This window comes from Rhincodon typus, chromosome 8, assembly GCF_021869965.1.
Source record: "Rhincodon typus isolate 14 chromosome 8, sRhiTyp1.1, whole genome shotgun sequence".
Classification (NCBI taxonomy): domain Eukaryota; kingdom Metazoa; phylum Chordata; class Chondrichthyes; order Orectolobiformes; family Rhincodontidae; genus Rhincodon; species Rhincodon typus.
In genome coordinates, this window is record NC_063339.1 from 26,741,472 (window position 1) to 26,762,424 (window position 20,953).

The 20,953-nt window shown below is 40.3% G+C and overlaps 1 protein-coding gene across 3 annotated transcripts in view; it reads right to left on the reverse strand.

Annotated features, from left to right (window-relative positions):
- prkcha (protein kinase C, eta, a) overlaps window positions 1-20,953 on the reverse strand; it is a 204,034-nt gene that overhangs the window by 24,519 nt on the left and 158,562 nt on the right. For all 3 annotated transcript variants that reach the window (XM_048599997.1, XM_048599999.1, XM_048599998.1), the window contains 2 exons: window positions 16,087-16,241; window positions 2,561-2,699 (listed from right to left, as the gene is read on the reverse strand). In XM_048599997.1, the coding sequence (XP_048455954.1) occupies window positions 2,561-2,699; window positions 16,087-16,241 (294 nt within the window). The remainder of the gene's footprint in view (window positions 1-2,560; window positions 2,700-16,086; window positions 16,242-20,953) is intronic.

Genomic DNA, 20,953 nt, shown 5'->3' on the forward strand with positions numbered 1-20,953 from the left:
GCCCGCATACTACTAACCCTGTATAGTCTCCGTGCTGCCTACTCACTCACTCAGGACAGTTCACCACCTTTCCTCCACCCCCACCAGCAGTAACAGCTGTGATTACATCTCCTCTCAATCCCTCCCTTTCTCTCATTATAGGAAAAAATGGCCAATAACAGGGCCGAAGGGTACAGGTTGGGTGATAGGATGCCAGATATTCATCTCTTCACCTCCTTCCTGGACAGCATCTTGGCAGGGCCAGTGAAGACCAGGACCACTCCTGCTAAAACTTCCATGTCCCAGCACCCAGGAAGAAGCATTCCTCATTGTTGTGCTATTCTCCCATTACTGCCAGATGCATTTACTGTTAAAAATGCCACAACTTCTACCCCTTGGCTGTGACATTTCCTTTTCTTTAGTGTTCTACAGGCACCGGTGGCATGTCCGTCATATCTGCTACCAAGACACCTGCCCACCAAGGCATGACCTCTGCCACTGCTAAAGAAGGGAACACTGATGCCTCAGTGGAAGTGTCATCATGGCTGCCTCCTGCACCCTCACCCTTCCGCACCAGCTCAGATACTCACACCTCGATGGGTATTCTATCTAAATTGAAGTAGGGAGCATCAACTGGTGAGTACTTCACTGCCATGTCTTCGCAACTGGCCAAGGAAGAAACATTCCAGGCTGCTGGCACTCGGAGTTCTTCCTGTGAACAGGTACCAGTTCAGCCCCAGGCACAAGAGGACCCCAAGGTGTGGGCACAAGTAGATATTGGAGCAACAGGCTGATTTCTCAGGGGCACTGGGTAACCTAACACAAAGTAGTGTAGGACTGCAGCATTGTGCTGGGACCCTGCCATCTCAGCTGTGAGTGGGTCTGGCTGCCTCCACAAACAGGTTGGTAGCTTTCATGGACAACCAGGTCCAGCAGTCTCAGTGTCTGCCGAGCATACGCACAGACCAGCACTCCATTTCTCCAGCCACTGGTGCTCTGCACCCAAAGCAAGGCAACAGGGCGATGAGGGGCCTTAGGCTGACTCCAGATGCCCCTTCCTCACAAGGAGACAGGGCAATACCAGCAGGTACCCACACAGAGGAGGAACCATAGACAGCTGCCCCAGAATTCTCCATTTGGGATACTTCAGAGCTGTCCATGTTCCCCACCTGCAGTCTGCCTGCTGCCACAGCCCTCTGGACGGGTTCACTTGCCTCTGGGCACGATAGACTCAGCATTTCTGGGCCGTCAAGACAAAAAGAAAACCCCAGGGTCACCCAACCAAACCTCCAATGCCAACTGGCTCCATTCTACGGCAGGCTCCCATCAAAACAGCTTCGGAACCCAGGGCATAATGGGAAGGAAGGAAAAAGGCTACCTTCTGAGGGCACACGTGACAACTCACTGTAAATACATGATCCCATTTATAAATATATGTTCACCTTTCACAATCATGTGTGTGCAAATGTCAGTCTAGCTGCAACTGTAACATTGAAGGTACAGAGGCTAGTCATCCTGAGAAATACATGATGTTCCAGGGTCCAAGGTATGAAAAGAGCAGCACATCAAAGTCATGAATGGGCTTCAGCCATTATCTTACATGATATGGTCAGGAGAGGTTGGGGCAAGGATTTGGACTTCACACTGTAGGCCAATGCCTAAATTTGGAGAGATGTATGACTTGGGGCTGGGTTTCGGCTTCAGTGTATGCACGTCTGCATGGGTTTCCTCTGGGTGCTCCAGTTTCCTCCCACAGTCCAAAGATGTGCATGTTAAGTGGATTGGCCATGCTAAATTGCCGATAGTGTCCAGGGATTTACAGGCTAGGTGGCTTAGCCAAGGGAAATGCGGGGTTACAGGGATAGGGTAGGGGGGTGTGGAAGGTCTTTGGAGGGTTGGTAGGGACTCGATAGCCTGCTTCCACAGTGCAGAGATTCTAAGTCCCAACCAAATGGTCTGAGTCTACATCTGCTACCTTTATCTCCCCCCTCCCAACCACTAGCCCAGACATATCAAGTAAACATGCCGGGTCTGGTAGCGCACTGCCCCACCCTCGCACTCCCGCCAACACCACCAGCCCCCCACACCTCCCCACCCCCGCCCCCCCAACCATCATGGAATCCAAGGTGCAGTCAACAATCACCTCTTCCTCCAATCACAACACTAAACTCTCCCGTGTTGAAATGTCTCCCCCACTATATGTTGAGTTGCCCCCACAGCACTGTAATTTGCGCCCTTCATTCTAACTCCAGAGTTTTGACCTGCTACCTGCTCCCATTAAAATGCCTCCACCTCCTCTCACGGCATCAAACTTGTCACATAGGAGGCGTTAAATTCTACTCATAACAGATCAAATCATACGAATAAGCCAAGGTCATGATGTGCTTACCTCAGATCGAAACTCAATATTGACAGCACCACAAATCTGTAGGCGCAAGCTTTTGAAAGAGCGATAAGACTGAGTACGAAGGATTCAATGTAGCAAAGATGTTAGTACCCAGTGGTGTGTTTATTCTTATTCCTAACTGGATTTCTACCCAAATAGCACATGGGAAAGGATTTTCGGTTGGATTTTACCCACCTCTGGTGCAATGTAGTCAGGTGTACCACAGAAGGTCCCAGTTGTGCAGTTATTATAGATTCCCTCTTTGCACATTCCAAAGTCAGCCAGTTTGCAGTGTCCCTCAGAATCTAACAGAACATTATCCAGTTTCAAATCTCTACGAGAGGAAAATACAAAATACGATATTTTTGAAATTCTTAAAATTCTGCTGAAAGTAACAATGTATCTTATTACCTGGTGTGGCTCCTTCTACTGAATAGAAATAGTAAAACACAATAGTATAACTGATTGTCCGATGAATAGGTGAAAGCCTATAAAGAGTTGGTTGTTCTTAAACACAGCACCTGTTAAATGCTATACAATGACCTGAGGCCTAGAAACTGAGGAATGTAAAAGAGGTAATAAACCAGGCTTCCAGTTCCTGACTGGTCTCAGCGACCCTGGCAAAAAGGACAACTGTATGAATATTGAACACATTATCCAACATGAAATTCCAGTTTAATAATTATTTTCCTGGCTCATAAGGGATCGGCTACTTTTTAGGCAAAGTGCCAAAAGGCTACCAGTGCCTGTGGAAGAATAGGCAGCCAGAATTAACAACAACACTAGGGGAGGAAAGAAAGAATATTAGCTTCGTTTTGTGCACATTAACCTCCAGTGCATGAGTGAGAATTTTCACTACATAACAGCTGGTCTTAAGCTTTCAAGTAGATCTGTTCAGAATTGGATTTATTCTTGTTGAGAGAATATTCATGGCTTGAAATGGCAGTTGAAAGAATAATATTCACTGAAGTTAGCAGGGGGCACTGGGCACGCAATTAGATGCCATTAGTTTTGCAGCCCACATGGCTGCTGTATTTCTTCATTTCCCACCTATCGTACTTGTAGCTGGAGCTTTTATGAAGACTTACATTGTAGTTACTGTAAAGTTGGAAATCTGGCTGCAGAGGACTTCCATCAACAGTCAAATGTCATTGCTGCAAGCTCACAGAAACCAACAAACCAGCTTCTCTTCCAATTTCAGTCAGAAGCAAAACAGAAATGGAAATGACAGTTGCTTTCCAGAGAGAGAGCTACAAGACCGACTTTATTCCACTGTGCATTCCATTTAAAGGTCTATTCATGAGCCCAGAGAGAAAGTATTTATTTTTGAAAGAAGATGCATTTACAGCTGTTTTCCACATCCTCAAACTATGTCAAATTGTTTTGTAGCCAACTAATTAATTTTTTAGTATAGATACTATTATTTTGCAGACAAATGTGGCAGCCAGTTGGGATTGTGCAAATTTGTTGCAAAAATATCCATCAGCAGAAACAAAAAGAAAAATACATCAATACTGGAAATCTGAAATGGAAATAAAATCAGAAACACTGCAGATCCATTAGTATCTTTCTTTTACAAATGTTGATGGACTCTATGCATTGTCTGTTTTTGCTGATCTTCTGTTTTTATCAGATCCAGTAGTTGTGTTACTAACTTCAACCGGATTGAGGGAGAAGTATTTTCACATTTTCAACACAATCTATATCTCTTTTATTTCACTCCTACAAATCTCATTCTCTCCACAATTTATGGCTAGTGCAATGTAGCCATATAGAAAATAGGAGTATACAAGAAAATTGGTGGTGGTGTTGATAGTGAAGGGGATGGTCTCAGGCTACAGTCTGATATTGATCAGCTGGTAAATTGCAATGGCAGATGGAGTTTAATCTTAATAAGTGCAAGGTGATGCATTTTGGGATATTTACTAAGAGAAGGATATACACAATGAATTGTAGGTCCCTATCGAGGATGAGGAACACAACAACATTGGTGTACAAGTCCATGGATCTGTGAAAGTGACAGCACAGGTAGGCAAGGTGGTGAAGAAGGCATATGGATGCTTGCCTTCATCAGCCAGGGTGCAGATTTTAGGAGTTAGGAAGTCTTGTTACAACTTTATAAAACATTGCTTAGGCCACAGATGGAACACTGCGTGCAGTTCTGGTCACCACACTATGGGAAGGACGTGATTGCACTGGAGAGGGTGCAGACGAGATTCGCCAGGATGTTGGCCTGGGTTGAAAAGTCTTAGTTATGAAGAGAGACTGGATAGGCTGGGTTTGTTTTCTTTGGAGCAGAGGAGGCTGAGGGGCGATCTGATTGAGGTACACAAAATTATGACAGGGCATGGACAGAGTAGATTGGGAGAATCTCTTCCCCGTGGCAGATGTGTCTATGACTCTTAACTATTCCCCTTTGACACTGGACAACTTTACCATTACTGAATTTCACATTATCAACATCCTAAGGTTACAACTGACCAGAATGGAGCAGGGTCAGCCATTTAAATACTGTGGCTACAAGGCTTGGCCAGAATTCTGCAGAGAGCAACTCCGTTCCTGACTCCCCAAAATTTGTCTATCATCTGAGATAGATAGATAGATTCTTGATCAGTAGGGCTTTCAAGGGTTTTGGGGAAAAGGCAGGGAAGTGAACATGAGGAATGTCAGATCCTATTATATGGTGGAGGAGGTTCGACGGGTCGAATGGCCAAGTCCTGTTCCTAAATCTTATGGTTTTATAAGGCACAAGTCAGGAGTAAAATGCAATACTCCCCACTGGCCTAAACAAGTGCAGCTCCAACAACACTCAACATAATCAGGCTTAACATAATTAGGCAAAGCAGCTCACTTAATTAGCATTCCATCTTCCAGTTTAAACATTCACTCCCTTAACCACTGGTGCACAATGATAGCCTTGTACAATATCCACAGGTTGTGCTGCAGTAATGCACCAAGCTTCCTTAAGCAGTACCTTCCAAACCCACACTTAGAAGGACAGCAGGCCACTGGCATCATCACCTTTTACAAGTGCTCCTTCAAGTCTCACACCATCCTGCCTTGGAACTATATCTCCATTCTTTCACTGTCACTGGGTCCAAAACCTGGATCACCATCACAACAGCATTGTAGGTATACTTTATACCATAGGAACTGTAGCAGTTCCAAACAATAACTCAGAACCATTTTCTCAAGGGTAATTAGGTTTGGGTCATGTGACCTACACAGCGACATTCATAACCCATGAACAAATAAAAATGTAGAAAAGGAATTAAAATGATAAACAATTCCAGAGCGAGAAAGTTACTGGAAGAAATCTGTTTGCCGTTGATATGGTTCGAACATATCAAAATTCTATTGATGTTCATTTGACTATCATAGCATTCCTTCAACAAACATGTGAGCAGTCACCATTTTACATAAAAACCTGTTCCACTATGGATGTTTAGAAATGTAATGCTGTCTTCAAGAAGTTTTAAAGTACAAGTTTAATACTTGTGGAATAAATCAAGAAGCCCTAAATTAAAAACAGCAGGCTAGTCTCGATATAAGGCTTTGATGTAACAGACTACCATGGAGGGTTAAGGGATAGGAAGGATACGACTGGGAGACAGAATCACGCCACTTCTGTCAGAGCGTAGCATACTGCCAATCTGAAGTGCAAAATTTCCAACTTTAATGTTACAGGAGTGGCTTAGATCAAGTGGTTGTGGGTTTTATGATTCCTGGCGGGACTCCCAGTGTCAACAGAATTCTAAAATGCTATACATTTCGCTTAGGCTTAAACAAGTGGGCTTGTCTTAAAAGAACTTTTGGCGGAGTAAAACTTTAGCTAATGTATAGGCAATATTACTTTCTCTGAGGAATTCTACAGCCTAGGTGTCGGCCAATTCTCTTCTGACACAGTAGAATGCTGAAATGGAGCTCATTCTATGCGTGTTCTGCAGGTAGGTAAACATACAATAAACCAATTTGGTTATTTAGTTAACAAGGTGTAGAGCTGGATGAATACAGCAGGCCAAGCAGCATCAGAGGAGCAGGAAGGCTGACGTTTCGGGCCTAGACCCTTATTTAGTTACGCAAGTTTTCAAACTGGCCAATTCATAGCAGGAAAAGACAATCAAACTTATGTCTTGGAAGTGTATTCTGAGGCAGAATGATCCCCTTTGCTTTCTGTTTTTGAAGTAGTATTTCAGTAACTTATATAGTGAATAGTTTCTCTATCCATAAAATAAATGGGCCTACCTTTTAAGGAAAACACAAAAATGAACACAAATGAAAGCACCCTCCAATTGAGCCTGTTTACTGAGTATCGGTGGGACATACAAATGCATCAGTTAGGAGCGGGTTTAGGTTTCTTAAGCCCTTGAGCTTCCTCTGCCATTTGATAAGATTGTGGTCTGATTGTGCACTCAATTCTACTTTCCTGTCTGCTCCCTATACCCTTTCAATCCCTCGTCAGTCAAGAAACTATGACAAAACCCTGAGGCAGGATTTGAAGCTGATACATTGAATTATTTAGAAACACCACGCAACAGGTGCAGAAATCCCAGGGCCTGAGAAGGTGTATCCCAGGCTGCTACAGGAGCTAATGGGGGAGCGGCAGGGGGGCATTGCTGGTGCTGACATGGATATATTTGATGTTTCACTAGCCATATATGAAGTGCCAGATGACAGCAGAATAGCTAATGTGGTTCCTTTATACAAGAAGATCAGCAGAGGTAGGCCAGTTAATTACAGACCAGTTAGTCTGACGTCAGTGATAGGGAAATTATTGGAAAAAAAATTCTAAAGGACAGGATTAATCAATACTTGGAAAGGCAGGGATTGATCAAGGATAGTCAGCACAGATCTGTTAGAGGGAAATCTTATCTAATGTAATTGAGTTTTTTGAAAAGGTAACTAAATATATTGATGATGGTAGTGCAGTTAATGTGGCTTACTTGGACTTCAGTAAGGCCTTTGACAAGGTCTCACATGGAAGGCTGGTCTAAAAGGTAAGAGCCCCAGGGATCCAAGGCAAGTTTGCAAACTGGATCCAAAATTGGCTTACAAATAGGAGGCAAAGGGTGATGGTGAAGGGTTGTTTTTTGTAATTGGAAGCCTGTGACCAGCAATGTACCACAGAGATCAGAACTGTTTGTTATATACATTAATGACTTGGATGTGAATACACAAAAATTAATTAGTAACTTTGCAGTTATACTAAAATTAGGAGTGTTGTAGATAGTGAGGAGCATGGTCTCAGGCTACAGTCTGATTTCAGTTAGCTGGTAAATTAGGCAGACAAATGGCAGATGGAATTTAATCTTGATAAGTCTGAGGTGATGCATTTTGGGACATCTAATAAGGGAAGCATATACACAATAAATTGTAGGTCCCTAGGGAGTACTGAGGAACAAAGGGACCTTGGTATACAAGTCCACAGATCCCTGAATGTGTCAGTACAGGTAGACAGGGTGGTGAAGAAGGCATATGGGATGCTTGCCTTCATTAGGATTTAGGAAGTCTTGTTACAACTTTATAAAACATTGCTTAGACCACAGATGGAACACTGTGTGCAGTACTGGTCACCACACTATGGGAAGGACGTGATTGCACTGTAGAAGGAGCAGAGGATATTCACCAGGATATTGCCTGGGAAGAAAAGTCTCAGTTAGGAGGAGAGACTGGATAGGCTGGGTTTGTTTTCCTTGGAGCAGAGGAGGCTGAGAGGGGATCTGATTGAGTTACACAAAATTATGAGAGGCATAGACAATAGATCATGAGAATCTCTTCTCCATGGCACTTGTGTCTAGGACTAGAGGGTATAAGTTTAGGATGAGGAGCAAATGATTTAGAGGAGAAAAGAAAATCACCCAGAGGGTGGTAGATAAATGCAATGTGCTGCTTGAGTGTGGTAGGGGCAGGCACTCTTGCAACATTCAAGTAGTTTCTGGATGAGCACTTAAAATGCCAGCGCATAGTAGGCCATGGACCAAGTGCAGGCAAATGGGATTGTGTAGTTTGGTGTTTGTTATTGGCACAGACAAGGTGGGCCCAAAAGGTCTGTTTTTATGCTGTATCACTCTTTGGCTTTATTAAACTGAGATGCTGTCTTTGTGAATTGTTCAAAGTGTCCCTGAATAGGCATTATCTCAATGTGCTTTCAAATTAATTGGCCTTGTGGCTCAGTCTCTGACCTTTACCCCAGTTTAAAATATTCACTTCAGAAGCTGCCATGTTTGAAGGGGCACTTTCTATACATTATACCAAGTTCAAAATGTTTAAATAAAAAGGTGACTGGTATGGAAAGAATAGAGAACAGAGTTAGATTGCCTACACTGTGCAGTATTGGTCTATTCACTTTGGTGGGGAGATAACAGAATGCATAGTGGTGCATAGAGAAACATTTTATTGAACCTTTTCTCAGAAAGCAAAATGAATAGGGCAAAAACAGTGTTTTCCTTAATCTTGCTGGGTTTTCCTACATTTCTAGTATTTATTATTAGACTACATTTTCTTCTGGTCTGAACAAGAAGAATTCTGAAATACTTAGCTTTGTGACGTAAGGGAGTTGAAGTAACATTAGAAATGTTAGAGAAAGATGCTATAAATGTATAGAGAGAAAAGAACTTGCATTCATTTAGTACCTTAGTCCTATTCAAGAGTGCTTCAATATTTTATCAGTTCATGTTTCTTTAATTTAATTTGTTTCTGTAGAGTGTTATCAGTTAGTCACGTAGTTCATTTAAATCAACAATGCCTAATAATGTGCCCTATCTTCGGATTTAAAGGGAGCATGTCATTTAACTCATTCCAATCCAGCTTTCAATTGTTCTGATTTGCACTGCTTTATTCATTAAATCCATTAACTGTTCTATTCTGGTGGTTTAATAATCTTTCTGCCAGTATCATATTTCTGCAGTTTCTTTTTAGACAGCAGCTGATAGATCTGACAAATCAAGGAGTGACCTAATTCACCTTCCAGTTCGCCTTGCAGGTTCTCTGAGCTGCTTCTAGTGTTCTGATCTGATCAAGCTCGGATCAAACAGGCTTAACTGTACACTGTGACTTACACCCTTGCAATGTTAACCTTCACGTCGAAAATAAGATTAATGCTACAAATAGCTGGGTAATTTCACAAGGATAAACTTAGAATTCAGATTCAGATTCACAGATTCATAGGAAAGTCCCAAATTAAAGTCTGCAGTATAGATTTCTCATGCTTTCTGTTATTCAAATGAAAGCAGTAACATGGCTTGGTATTTTTTCTTGTCACTCATTTGAGAGAGAATTGCTCCAGTTGCTTTGTGTCTGAACAGGTTATGCTGATTGAAAAAGACGATGTTTGCCATTTCGTTACATACAGCAGTTGACGCATCCTCCAATGCTATAAAAGACAACATTTGAACAAAGAGATAAAATATCTCCAAAGCTTCTCATGGTGTTAGAAATTCAAAACTTTTTAAAAGTATTGGGCATCAGCTGCTGTTTGGAAAACTGTTTGCTTACACACTGTTTGGTTTGAATCAGCAATGGAATGTTGAGAAAGTCCAACCCTAGTAAACAAATGCTCAAAACACATCATTTAATGGATATGTAACTGTATTAACTACATTCCATTCATACATTGAATAGGAACTTAAACAGGACTGAATTTTACATCTTTCTTCACCAGCACCACTACTGACATGTTTCTAAATTGTGGGCCTGCTTGTCAGACATCCTTTACTGGATGAGCAGAAAATCCTTTTAAGTAAATATTGGGAATATCAAAGTCATTTGCCAGGATTTTCACAGAATTGTAATGACTCCAATGCCATTTAAAATGGCAGGTGGGATCCAAAACCAGGATTCCAGCACTGATTTCCTGTGTTCCCAATTTTTGCTGCCTTGGTAGAGTAGTGAGCCCCTATTCAGCATTTTCAGTCCCACCTGTTCCATTGTGGAAGTAGGTACATCCTGAACCCCTTCAGTCTTCATGGACTAGCTTCTCTATTTCTCGTGGTTCATGGTCTCTCAGAGGAGTTATCAATCAAGGTTTTGATTCATTAATCTTTTGAAACCTAAGTTTAAAAGATCCCACCCATGCTTCTCCACTCCAACTCAATGCCAATATATACCCCAATATCATCCTCCATGGCCTTTATTGTCCCATATCATCTCAATCCAACCCTTGCCTTGCCCTCCCCCACCCCAGTGACCCCCATGACCCTCATATTCTCCATGTCAACTCATGGCTCTTTCATGCCTATTGTGCAGAACCAATGAGCCATAGAGAACAAATAGCACATCCGGATATGATTTTAAAAACCCACCCATTCACAAATCTTCTTTTGAAAAATCACTGTTGGCCCTATAAAACTGTCAATCGGAAGGAGCATTAAAGTATCAAGAACTTTAAACACTTAACATTTTTTAATCTTGTTCAAACAGAAATCAAAATATTGTCAAAAGATCACAGGGAGGGGCAAAAAACCTACTAATTCTGATCAGTTAAGGTCATCAATCAAATCAAGTCGACAATTCTTTCCAATTTCAGAATACAACTCTCTGCTGAAATAATCCTTTTATGCGTCTGGGCTCTTGGCCAAGTGTGTATAACAAGGACAGGTATAAGGACTGCTTTGGTAGAATGGACGGTTTATTCTGTACATTTGGCATCAATGATATTAACCTGGAAGTTATATACTGTACTAAGCAAGAATGATTACGAAAATGAGTTATAGTTACACAGCATGGAAATAGACCCCTTCTGTCAATTAATCTGCGCCGAGCAGACATCCTACACTGATCTAGTCCCATTTGCCAGCATTTGGCCCATATCCCTCTAAACCCTTCCTATGCACGTACCTATCCAGATGCCTCTTAAATGTTGTAATGGTACCTGCCTCTACCACTTCCTCTGGCAGTTCTTTCCATACACGCATCGCCCTCTGCATGAAAAACTTGCCCCTCAGGTCCCTTTTAAATCTTGCCCCTTTCACCTCAAACCTATGCCTGCTAGTTTTGGACTCCTCTACCCTGGGAAAAAGACCTTGGCTATTCACTGTATCCACGCCCCTCATGATTTTATAAACCTCTACCAGGTTACCCCTCAGCCTCCGACACTCCAAGAAAAAAAGCCCCAGCTATTCAGCCTCTCCCTATAGCTCAAACCTTGCAATCCTGGCAAAATCCTTGTAGATGTTTTCTGAACCCTTGCAAGTTTAACAACTTCCTTTCTATAGCAGGGAGACCAGAATTAAATGCAATATTCCAATAGTGGCCTAACCGATGTCCTGCACAGCTGCAACATGATGTCCCAACTCCTATCCTCAACACATTGAACAATGAAGCATGCCGAACACCTTTTTCATCACCCTATCTACACCAACACCTTTGTTTGGCAACCCTCCCCAGGGCCTTACCATTAACTTTGTAAGTCCTGCCCTGATGTGTCTTACCAAAATGCAACACCTCACATTTATCTAGATTAAAACTCCATCTGCCACTCTTCAGCACATTGGCCCATCTGATCAAGGTCCCGTTGTATTCTGAGATAACTTCTTCATTGTCTACGACACCACTAATTTTGGTGTCATCTGGACAGACAATTTCCAGTTGGGAACCCAGTAGTGAGTGGTAATGTTATTTCTGTATGTGACATGCATGATTGTCCTGTGACCACACATGTTAATACTTACAAACATTATCTTAATAAGCATATGAGATCTGAGTTGGGGTAGACAAAAGGAGAGTGGAGACGACCTTGATGTTGGTTCAATGGGCAAATGCAGGAGGGTTTTGACACAGTAAATATTCCATTAGTTGGAGATTGGGTAACCAGGAGACACAGATTTAAAATAATTTGCATTAAAGCCAGGGAGAAATGAGAAAATTGACTCAATAAGTTGGTATGAGCTGAAATACACTGCATAAGAGGGTGATGAAAGATCAATAATGATGTTCAAAAGGTAAGTGGTTTATATTGGTGGCTTTTATAAAAAAATCAAATGCTGAAACACGATGACCTCCTTTTGTGTTATACGAATCTACGGCACCATATCCTACAAACCTGGTAGGAATTCATTGGAGTATCATATCTTCATTAAGTTTTTCATTGGTGTAAAATGGTTTTAGCAGTTCTGCGATCAAGGAAGTGACATGGCAAGAAGGTATGGGTAGAGTTTTCTTAATGCACTTCCAAGAGGTGTTTTTATCATCTGAATTAAACACTTGCAAAGTTGTATCGATCAAGTCAATCAATGGGCAGATTGCAAACAAACCTTGGACATAGCTTGTGATGGATAAGCCAGCCTTTTCTCATTTCAGGCTTTCTCAATGTGCTGGAAATTGGTTTCAATGTACATGGTTTCAGCAGGGAGGCTCTGTTCTTGATTCTTTACTCATTTAATGTGGATGTCACTGGCATAGCCATCATTTGTTGCACATTCCTAATTGCACTTGAACTTAGTTGATAGCTTTGTCACTCAGAGGGAAGTTAAGACTCAACCACATTTCTATGGATCATGAGTATCATGTAGATCAGACCAAGAAAGGATGACAGATTAAGAAAATTCATAAACCAGTTAGGATTTTACAATAATCAATGATAATTGACATGGTGCCCATCATTAGTGAGACAAGTTTTATGTCCCAGATTTCTTAATTTAGTTTAAATTTCACCAACTGCCATGCTTAGATTTGAACCTGTAACCCTAGTGGTGTGGGTTTGGCTCCAACAGAGTGTTTTTCCCAATGTAGCAATGTTTATGTTATTTCCTTTTATAATAAAAAACTGATTGGGGATTACATAGTAGCAAAGAATCCAACAGAAATTTATACAACTAATCATTACTACAAAGATTACATTCCTCAGACACATACATTTCTGGGCTAATATTAAGCTGTTAGGTTACAACAGCCTACCAAACCTCAGGTAGAGTGCAATGCTTCAGGTGATTCAAGGTAAGATGGAGTATGAAGTCTTTATACCCTCAGATCACATGCTGTGATATAGTGATGATATCATGAGTATCTCTCTGAAACAAAGACTATTGGTGAGGGAGAAACCACATCCAGATAATTGGGCCTGGACTACTAGTCCAGTGACATTACCACTACGCCACAATATCCCTGAAAGCTGCCCATCAGACCTTAATGAGAGTATAGATGTCAGGCTATTGTAATGGCCCCTATGATCAGTCACACAGCATATGTGGAAGAAAACAAATTGAATGAGGGCACTAGTTACTCCTAAAGCCATGTCCCAGTCATTTAAGTACAGAGAATTGGAGAGAAATTGAAACATAGAGTTTGAGAATTTTTTAAGAAAGCTGAGCCTTTACCATTATAACCAGTGAACACAACATTCCAAATCCTTACACTATCTGGTCATTGTCAAAGACTTACAGATAAACTCCTCTTGCTGCTCCTGAGTTAAGTACAATCAATGATGATGATGGAGGTGGCCTACTCCATGTCACATTCTACTTGAGGCACCAATATTGCCCTCAATGCCCGTTGATGATGTAAGGGGATAACCTGTCAGTGTTCTCTTTTCTACATCTAGGCTGCAAGGTGCATGGGTGTAACTATTAGCCAAGAAAAGGAGCAGGCTCTTCCACAGTGCCACCCATGCTCAAATAGTCTGTCTCCGTTCACCACGTCAGCTTACACATGCAAAATAGTCAAATCAGACTTGTTGGAATATGTGAGCTGTATGGCAGAATCACGACCATCGGGCGAGTACAGGAGAACTGAAGAGCAATTCATGTCAAAGTTGTTCACCCTAAATTACCTTAAACTAATCACAATTTAATCTCAGTTCTGAGGAAGAGCCATTGGACACGAAATGTCAGCTGTTTTCTCTCCACAGGTGCTGCCAGGTCTATTGAGTTTCTCCAGCATTTTCTGTTTTTGTTTCAGATTTCCACCCTCTGCAGTTTTTTTATTTTATTTCACAGTTTAATATCATTAAGGTAGCAATATAAATGTGAAGTTTCTAGTCTGTTTACTTATCAATCTTTTCAAATGGAATAAATTCCAAAGATATAATAATTGACTGTATCGTCACTTCCGCACATATCATCGGGAAAGCTTTTCTGAAAAGAGGCTGCATTTGATCCAACATATAGGAAAATATTATAAAGGTCAGAAACAATAAAACCCAAGTGTTTTAGAACCAATGACACTAGACAGCTGCAGTCAAGTCAGTGACAGCAACATTCACTGATAAAGCTGTCACATGATTCACATAAACTTAAACGTAAAATGTTTGTAATCTTTGGATCATTGACTCAATATTCACCTAATGGAGCTGATGTCCTCTGTATGTTGCACATTCAGAGGTGGCTTTTGACAGCCTGGTGTATAGGATCTGTTCAATAGCCAGACCAATTACAAATGGCTTGTAGCGTTGTGAGCATCCAGTGGTTTCTAGGACTCTCGTGACAGACACATTTACAGGAAGTATCTGGGTGGCCTTGTGACGAGCGTGTTTACAGAATGCATCTTTGTGTATAGCAATAAAAACCACTTCTTGTTGGAGAAATCTGTTGCCAAAAATAGCACAGCCTGTATTCAATTTGCTTACAAACAAATCCACTGGACATGAAATATAGAGAGCCCATTATAAAGAAATGAAGAAAAGGAGCAAATTGCTGACGTTAAATAAAAGTAGCAGATTTCTATAATGACTAATCCTTCAGACTGTCAAGCTATATTCACAAAAGTGCTGATTCATGGTGCACAAATATTTCAGCTGGTGTCACGTATTCATTGAGAAAGCCTTGAACTGAATCTCGATTGAATGTTTAGCTTTGATTGAATATTTGTAACCCTGGGCAAAATCCCAATGTGAAAATGTACTAAATTCACTTTTCAAATTTGATCAACCACTCTGCACATATCCATTGAACATATTTATCATCTTTATGTAAATATTTACACATTGACTGTTATTGCCATGTTGTAGTGGCATAGCCAAACTAGCAACCAGGTGATGGCATTGCATTTGCCAGTTACTGGAAATTGTAACATTTAAATCAATCAGTCGTTGTTCTAACTGACTCAAATAATCTCCTGTTTTCATAAATCATGTGCATGGAAAGTGATTTATCACAGCACAAACATGTCAGAATAAATCCCACAATATTAACCCACCGCTATAAGTTCCCATCAGCTTCTCCCATTTTCGTCATTGGAATTTACTTTCAAGCGCCTTACAGTAAAGAAATTATCAACTGATTCCTGTCATAGCTCAGCTTACAGTTAGCAAATATTCCACTCCATTCCACTCACCAGCACTTTTTAAAAAAACTGGAGTCTGAATGAAAAACTGTTGAGCAATGTGGAATTGTAGTGAAATATTAAAAATCCTTTTCAATGTAAGATTCGTGGAAAGACACTGCTGATTAAAATTAAAGTTCAGTGAATACAGGATGTGAATCTAAAATTGAACACCAGCAGTAACAGCTGCCAATCATTCTTACAGTTTACAAAACAATTCAGCTCTATTCCAGCCATCCCTTTTAATGAAGGTAAAGACCTAGCAGATCCCCTCCACAATAGAGAGCACCACGTTAGGTTTGAATTGTTTTAGTAAAGAATTAACACAAAAATAATTGATTCACCTTCTCCATTGCAAATTTCTGCTTTTCTATGGGATTCCCCATTGAAACCATAAGATCCTTTGAGCCATCTTGTACATCTTGTAATGATGGTGTTTGGTCACAAAGATACTTTTGCATCCTTACCTGTATATAACTCTCTTGTTGTGCAGAAAGATCAGGGCTGATGTAATTTCTGCAGCATAGAATTGGGCACGCACCTCATCGAATTTTCGTACTTGTTGAATTTGGAACATCAAATCTCCTCCATTTACATACTCCATCACAAAAAACATCCGATCCTGCAAGAGGTAATGTACAGAGGTCAGTACATTGTCATTAAATCTACAAGCCAGTAAACAGAAGGTGAGGATTACATATGCCATAAATGGAAATACCAGAAGGGACAAGACGAATAAAAGGCAAGTCAACAAAGAACTGACTTCAGTATTACACAACAGCTTCTTGCCTACAAAGTAAAATTATATTGATCTTTAGTGCTAGTGATGCATTGAGCAAGAACAATTCCTTAAGATTTTCACCCATATATTCAGGCCCAGTTCTCTTACATGATGGATTTTATTGCTTACCAAGAGATAGAAGCAGGCATTTTGCCAGCAGTGTTGCTTTAGAAATGTGCTTAAAGCTTGAGACCGGCTTGGACAAAGGATTTTCTGACATTCTTTCAAATTGATCAATACGTAGAACATTGATAGATCAATATCAAAACCAAAATCAAAGAACGAACATGACAAAGAAAAATAGCCTGAATTTATTGTACTGTTCCAAGGGTGTTACATTGATTCACTATTACTTATAGAATAATTAATCAACCAGCATTTATATCATTAACATGCATCTCCTTTCAATGATTCAATGGATTAGATTATGACGATATTTTCATATTTTTGTTTTATATTTTCGTTCCAATTAATACTGAGAAAGGTGAATGATCTTTATCATAAGTGGGCTGGAATTCAAAAGTGAGTAACTGATATTTCAATTAGATAGTGCCTTGTTCAGACCACCTCTTGAGGACTGCATTATTTCTGGACCTGAGACTACAGGAAAGATGAACTGACTTAAAAGCGTAGAAGGGTACAACACTGGGAATATTTAATCTGTTTAAGCAATTCACTGCAAGAATTAAAATGCTTTGGCAGTTAAATATGCGCTAGACTAACATTAATGTTTGAAAAGATGGTTGCCAATTATCTTAATTAGTTGTCTAACATCAAAATTCCTTCTTGGTTACGTAGTTGTCCAAAAGTCAAAGGAAAAATTACACTCTAATCAGTATTTAGTGATGCTTAAACAATGTTGCATTACATAATTCAGACAACATTTTGAACTGTATTCATAAATTATATTCAGCATGTCAAAGCATCAACATCTCTTTCATCCTAATCCAAATATGAGTACTTCCAAGAGTTTCTACCTGCTGTATCTGATTTGATTTGTACTCTATTTCACCCAATTTTAGTGTTTTAAAATTCTTCCTGCCTTGTTCTTCTTAACCTTATCATAGCCCAAAATTGTTCACACAGCAATTAGCACACTTCCAAATTTCAACTGTTGGATCAAAGACTTTTCCTCTCCAACAATATTTTCCAAGCCTCATCTTGTGAAGAGCATCTGCTAGAGAGATTGGGAAACGTATGTGAAGATTTCATTTCAAATCGCTCGTCAAGTTCAGACAAGAAGCTTGAGTTGGGTAAGAGAGATAAGGAGGTTTTTTGTATCGTCACATTTTTTAAACTTCGCTATCAAGGGCTTGTTTTCAAATATCAAAGCAGAAGTTAATCCTCCCCTTCTAAGGGATTGATTCCTTGCACATTCTACACAAGGAGCCTCACCAATGCCATGGACAAAGTACTAGTCCTGGGGCATGGATTGACAGGAGATATTGGGGGTATGGGGAACAGCATATCATAGTGGAGTCCAATTCTATTCATTAAATTACCTTCCGTGAATCATTCAATCATACTCACATGCAATTAGAACATAGGTACTGCCAGCAAGAGTTCTGGATAACAATTGGGAATGCAAACTTTAGACAAATATTCTTTCCTAATAAAGTAGTGATGAGTTTAACAGGATCATGTAGGCTCAGCACAGACCAGATATTGAGGCTGGAATATTTAGAGTCTGGATAACACTTCCAAAGATATGACAAAGAAAAATAACCTGACTTCAATGTACTGTTTCAAGTGTTTTATATTGATTCACTGTAAAATAATTATTCAACCAGTATCTATATAATTAACATGGATCTCCTTTCTTTGATCCAATGGATTAAATCATGACAATATTTTCATATTTTTATTTTGAGTCTTTGTAACAATTAATAATTTGAAAGGTGAATGACCTTTATCACAATGGGCTGGAATTCAAAAGTGAGTCTTGTGACCAGACTCGAAATGGTAACTCTTGTTGCCTTTCCACAGATGTTGCCAGACCTGCTGAGTTACTTCTGCACTTTCTGTTTTTGTGTGCAAAATATTTTACGGTTGTTGACTGTAGGAAATCCACTTCCCTGCCAGCAAGTTGCTTCTGACTCTTTAATTGTGAAAGCTGCGATTTATTCCTGAACATTTGCCTCAAACTTCCCTTTGGAATTGACTGCTGAGCAGCAATGAGAAAAGATAGTGCCAAAACTCTCTGGGGCGAACTTTAAATTAAACACTTAATTTAGTTTAAATTAGTGACATTCTTCAACTTGTACCATCTCATGTTTATTATTTTTGGGAGAGCTGAAATTCCAAACTGTACATGAGATGAGCAAGAGTATTTGAAAACATTTTATCAACTAGTATCTTCTACCAAAGTGTCTGGAAGCTATTCTGCATTCTGAATGAGTTTATACTTTGTGGCTAAGAATGGCCGTTGCTTCTTCTTGCTTTCATGAAGAAAAGACTTTCAGATCTATCCAATACATAATTGTTCATTTCCATTGATCGACCCTGGCCTAGAAAACACTAGGAGGGTGACTACACAATAATGGTGATTGTACAAGATTGCAAATAAGTTATAGGAGCGAAAAATACAATAAACAACTATAGTCAAAAATTTGGATGAATTGAAAGTTTGTTGCTGTTCTCAGCTGGGCAATGCTGAGATGGTACAAGTGGGCTGGGGATGGATGAGGGGATAAAAATCAACTAACAAATTGATCACTGTAGGACCATAAGAGGCAGGATCAGTGATAGGCCATTCGGCCCATTGCATCTCCTCTGCTATTCAATGAGAACTTGGTTGATTTGATAATCCTCAATTCCACCTTCCTGCCTTATCCCAAGTTTGGTTTCTTAATGATTAGAAATCTGTTCATCTCAGCCTTGAATATACTTAAAGATCCAGCCTTGGTAGACCTCTGCCCTCACTTATTTTAAAGAAGTGTCTTTCTGCTACCACGGAGTCCCTACCTCTTTGCTCAGTTGGACAGGATTATAGAGTCAGCTGTAAAATTCTGACCACTTCCCAGCTCTGATCAGATTGGTCACCAATAATATTAGCTATGGCAGGGCCACATTGGTTCCTATTAGGGTTAGATGGTTGGTGGTTTATTGAGTTGCTGCAATTCATATTGTGGATGGTACAAATTTCAGACACTGTGTGCATGTGAGAGTGTAAGGGGAATGAATAATTCATATGGAAGATGGGGTGCCAATCAAGCACTGAAAGCATGAGGTACAGCCAAAGTTATTCAAGGTTATGGAGTTTGGTCTAACATTTAGCAGCAACCTAAGTAATGCAACAAGGAGAATTGTTCATAAATGAGGATAAGTTGGGAGGTCAGGCATTAACATCAGAAAGGAGTATAACAGAGGATTACTGAAGTTATGCCAGGGTCATGTTCAATGCCGATGATTTCATGTTCCCTACAGACTGCAACCTGACCATCAGCTCCACTGATTGCACTAAATAATGCAAAGCATGCACACAGACAGTGCTCCTGGCTAACAGCCAGGCAAACTTGATCTCTCAGATCAACAAATAATGTCAATGCCTTACTACTGGCAAACAGCCCAACCAAGTGGGGTAAAAAAACAAAAGGGCACAGTTCGTCTTTATTTACATAGGAAGGCTGACTGATGCAGAATGAGCAGTGCACTGAAAAATTATTCTGAGAGGTGCAGCCAGTTTCTAATAACGTGTGCAGCCGACAAGAAAGAATATAGCCTGTCTAATCTGCTTACATTCTTAATTGTGTGTCCTTCCCATTTTCCCATAACCCTTCCATGGAATTGATATAAATGTAACTGTCACTGGATGGTTGTTCATTATTCAGGACAATACAAGAAGCTGACTCATTAATAGGAACCACTGTTCACTTAGTCCCCATCATCCAGCTACTGCTATATAAGCACTAACTAGATTGAAAATGAAGTGGAAATCAGTTGATATGATTAGAATTGAACTTTAGTTTGAAAGACAAACCAAGGTGCTTCAATGTGACCAGTACTCTTGACTATAATTGAATTAGACATTAATTTCAGATCAGTTTTAGCGTGCTTCACTGCACAAGCAATTCACTTGGCCTTTTGAGAATGTAATCCTTCACAATGCTCTCTATTTCTGTAGTGATATATTAGTGAGTCATGCACAACAGCAGCTGGATTGAAGTCCATCCCTTACAATTTGGACATCGTTAAGCAAAAATGACTGTTGAGGTTTCTGAATTTCAGCATCTCGCCTTTTCTCACTAAATATGATATGATCGCAAATTTTTCCCTACTCCTCTCTTCAAATAAGCTGAATCCATATGGCAATGACAGTGGCATTCCTAGGAAAAACAGCAAGCTGGCAGTTATGGAGTGCTGAAGGTGAACTCAGGATTTCTCAAAGCACTTTATAGCAAATCAAACACATTTGAAGTGTAGAGATAGTAGGAACTGCAGATGCTGGAAAATCTGAGACAACAAGGTGTGGAGCTGGACGAACACAGCAGGCCAAGCAGCACCAGAGGAGCAGGAAGGCCGACGTTTCAGGCCTAGACCCTTCTTCAGAAATG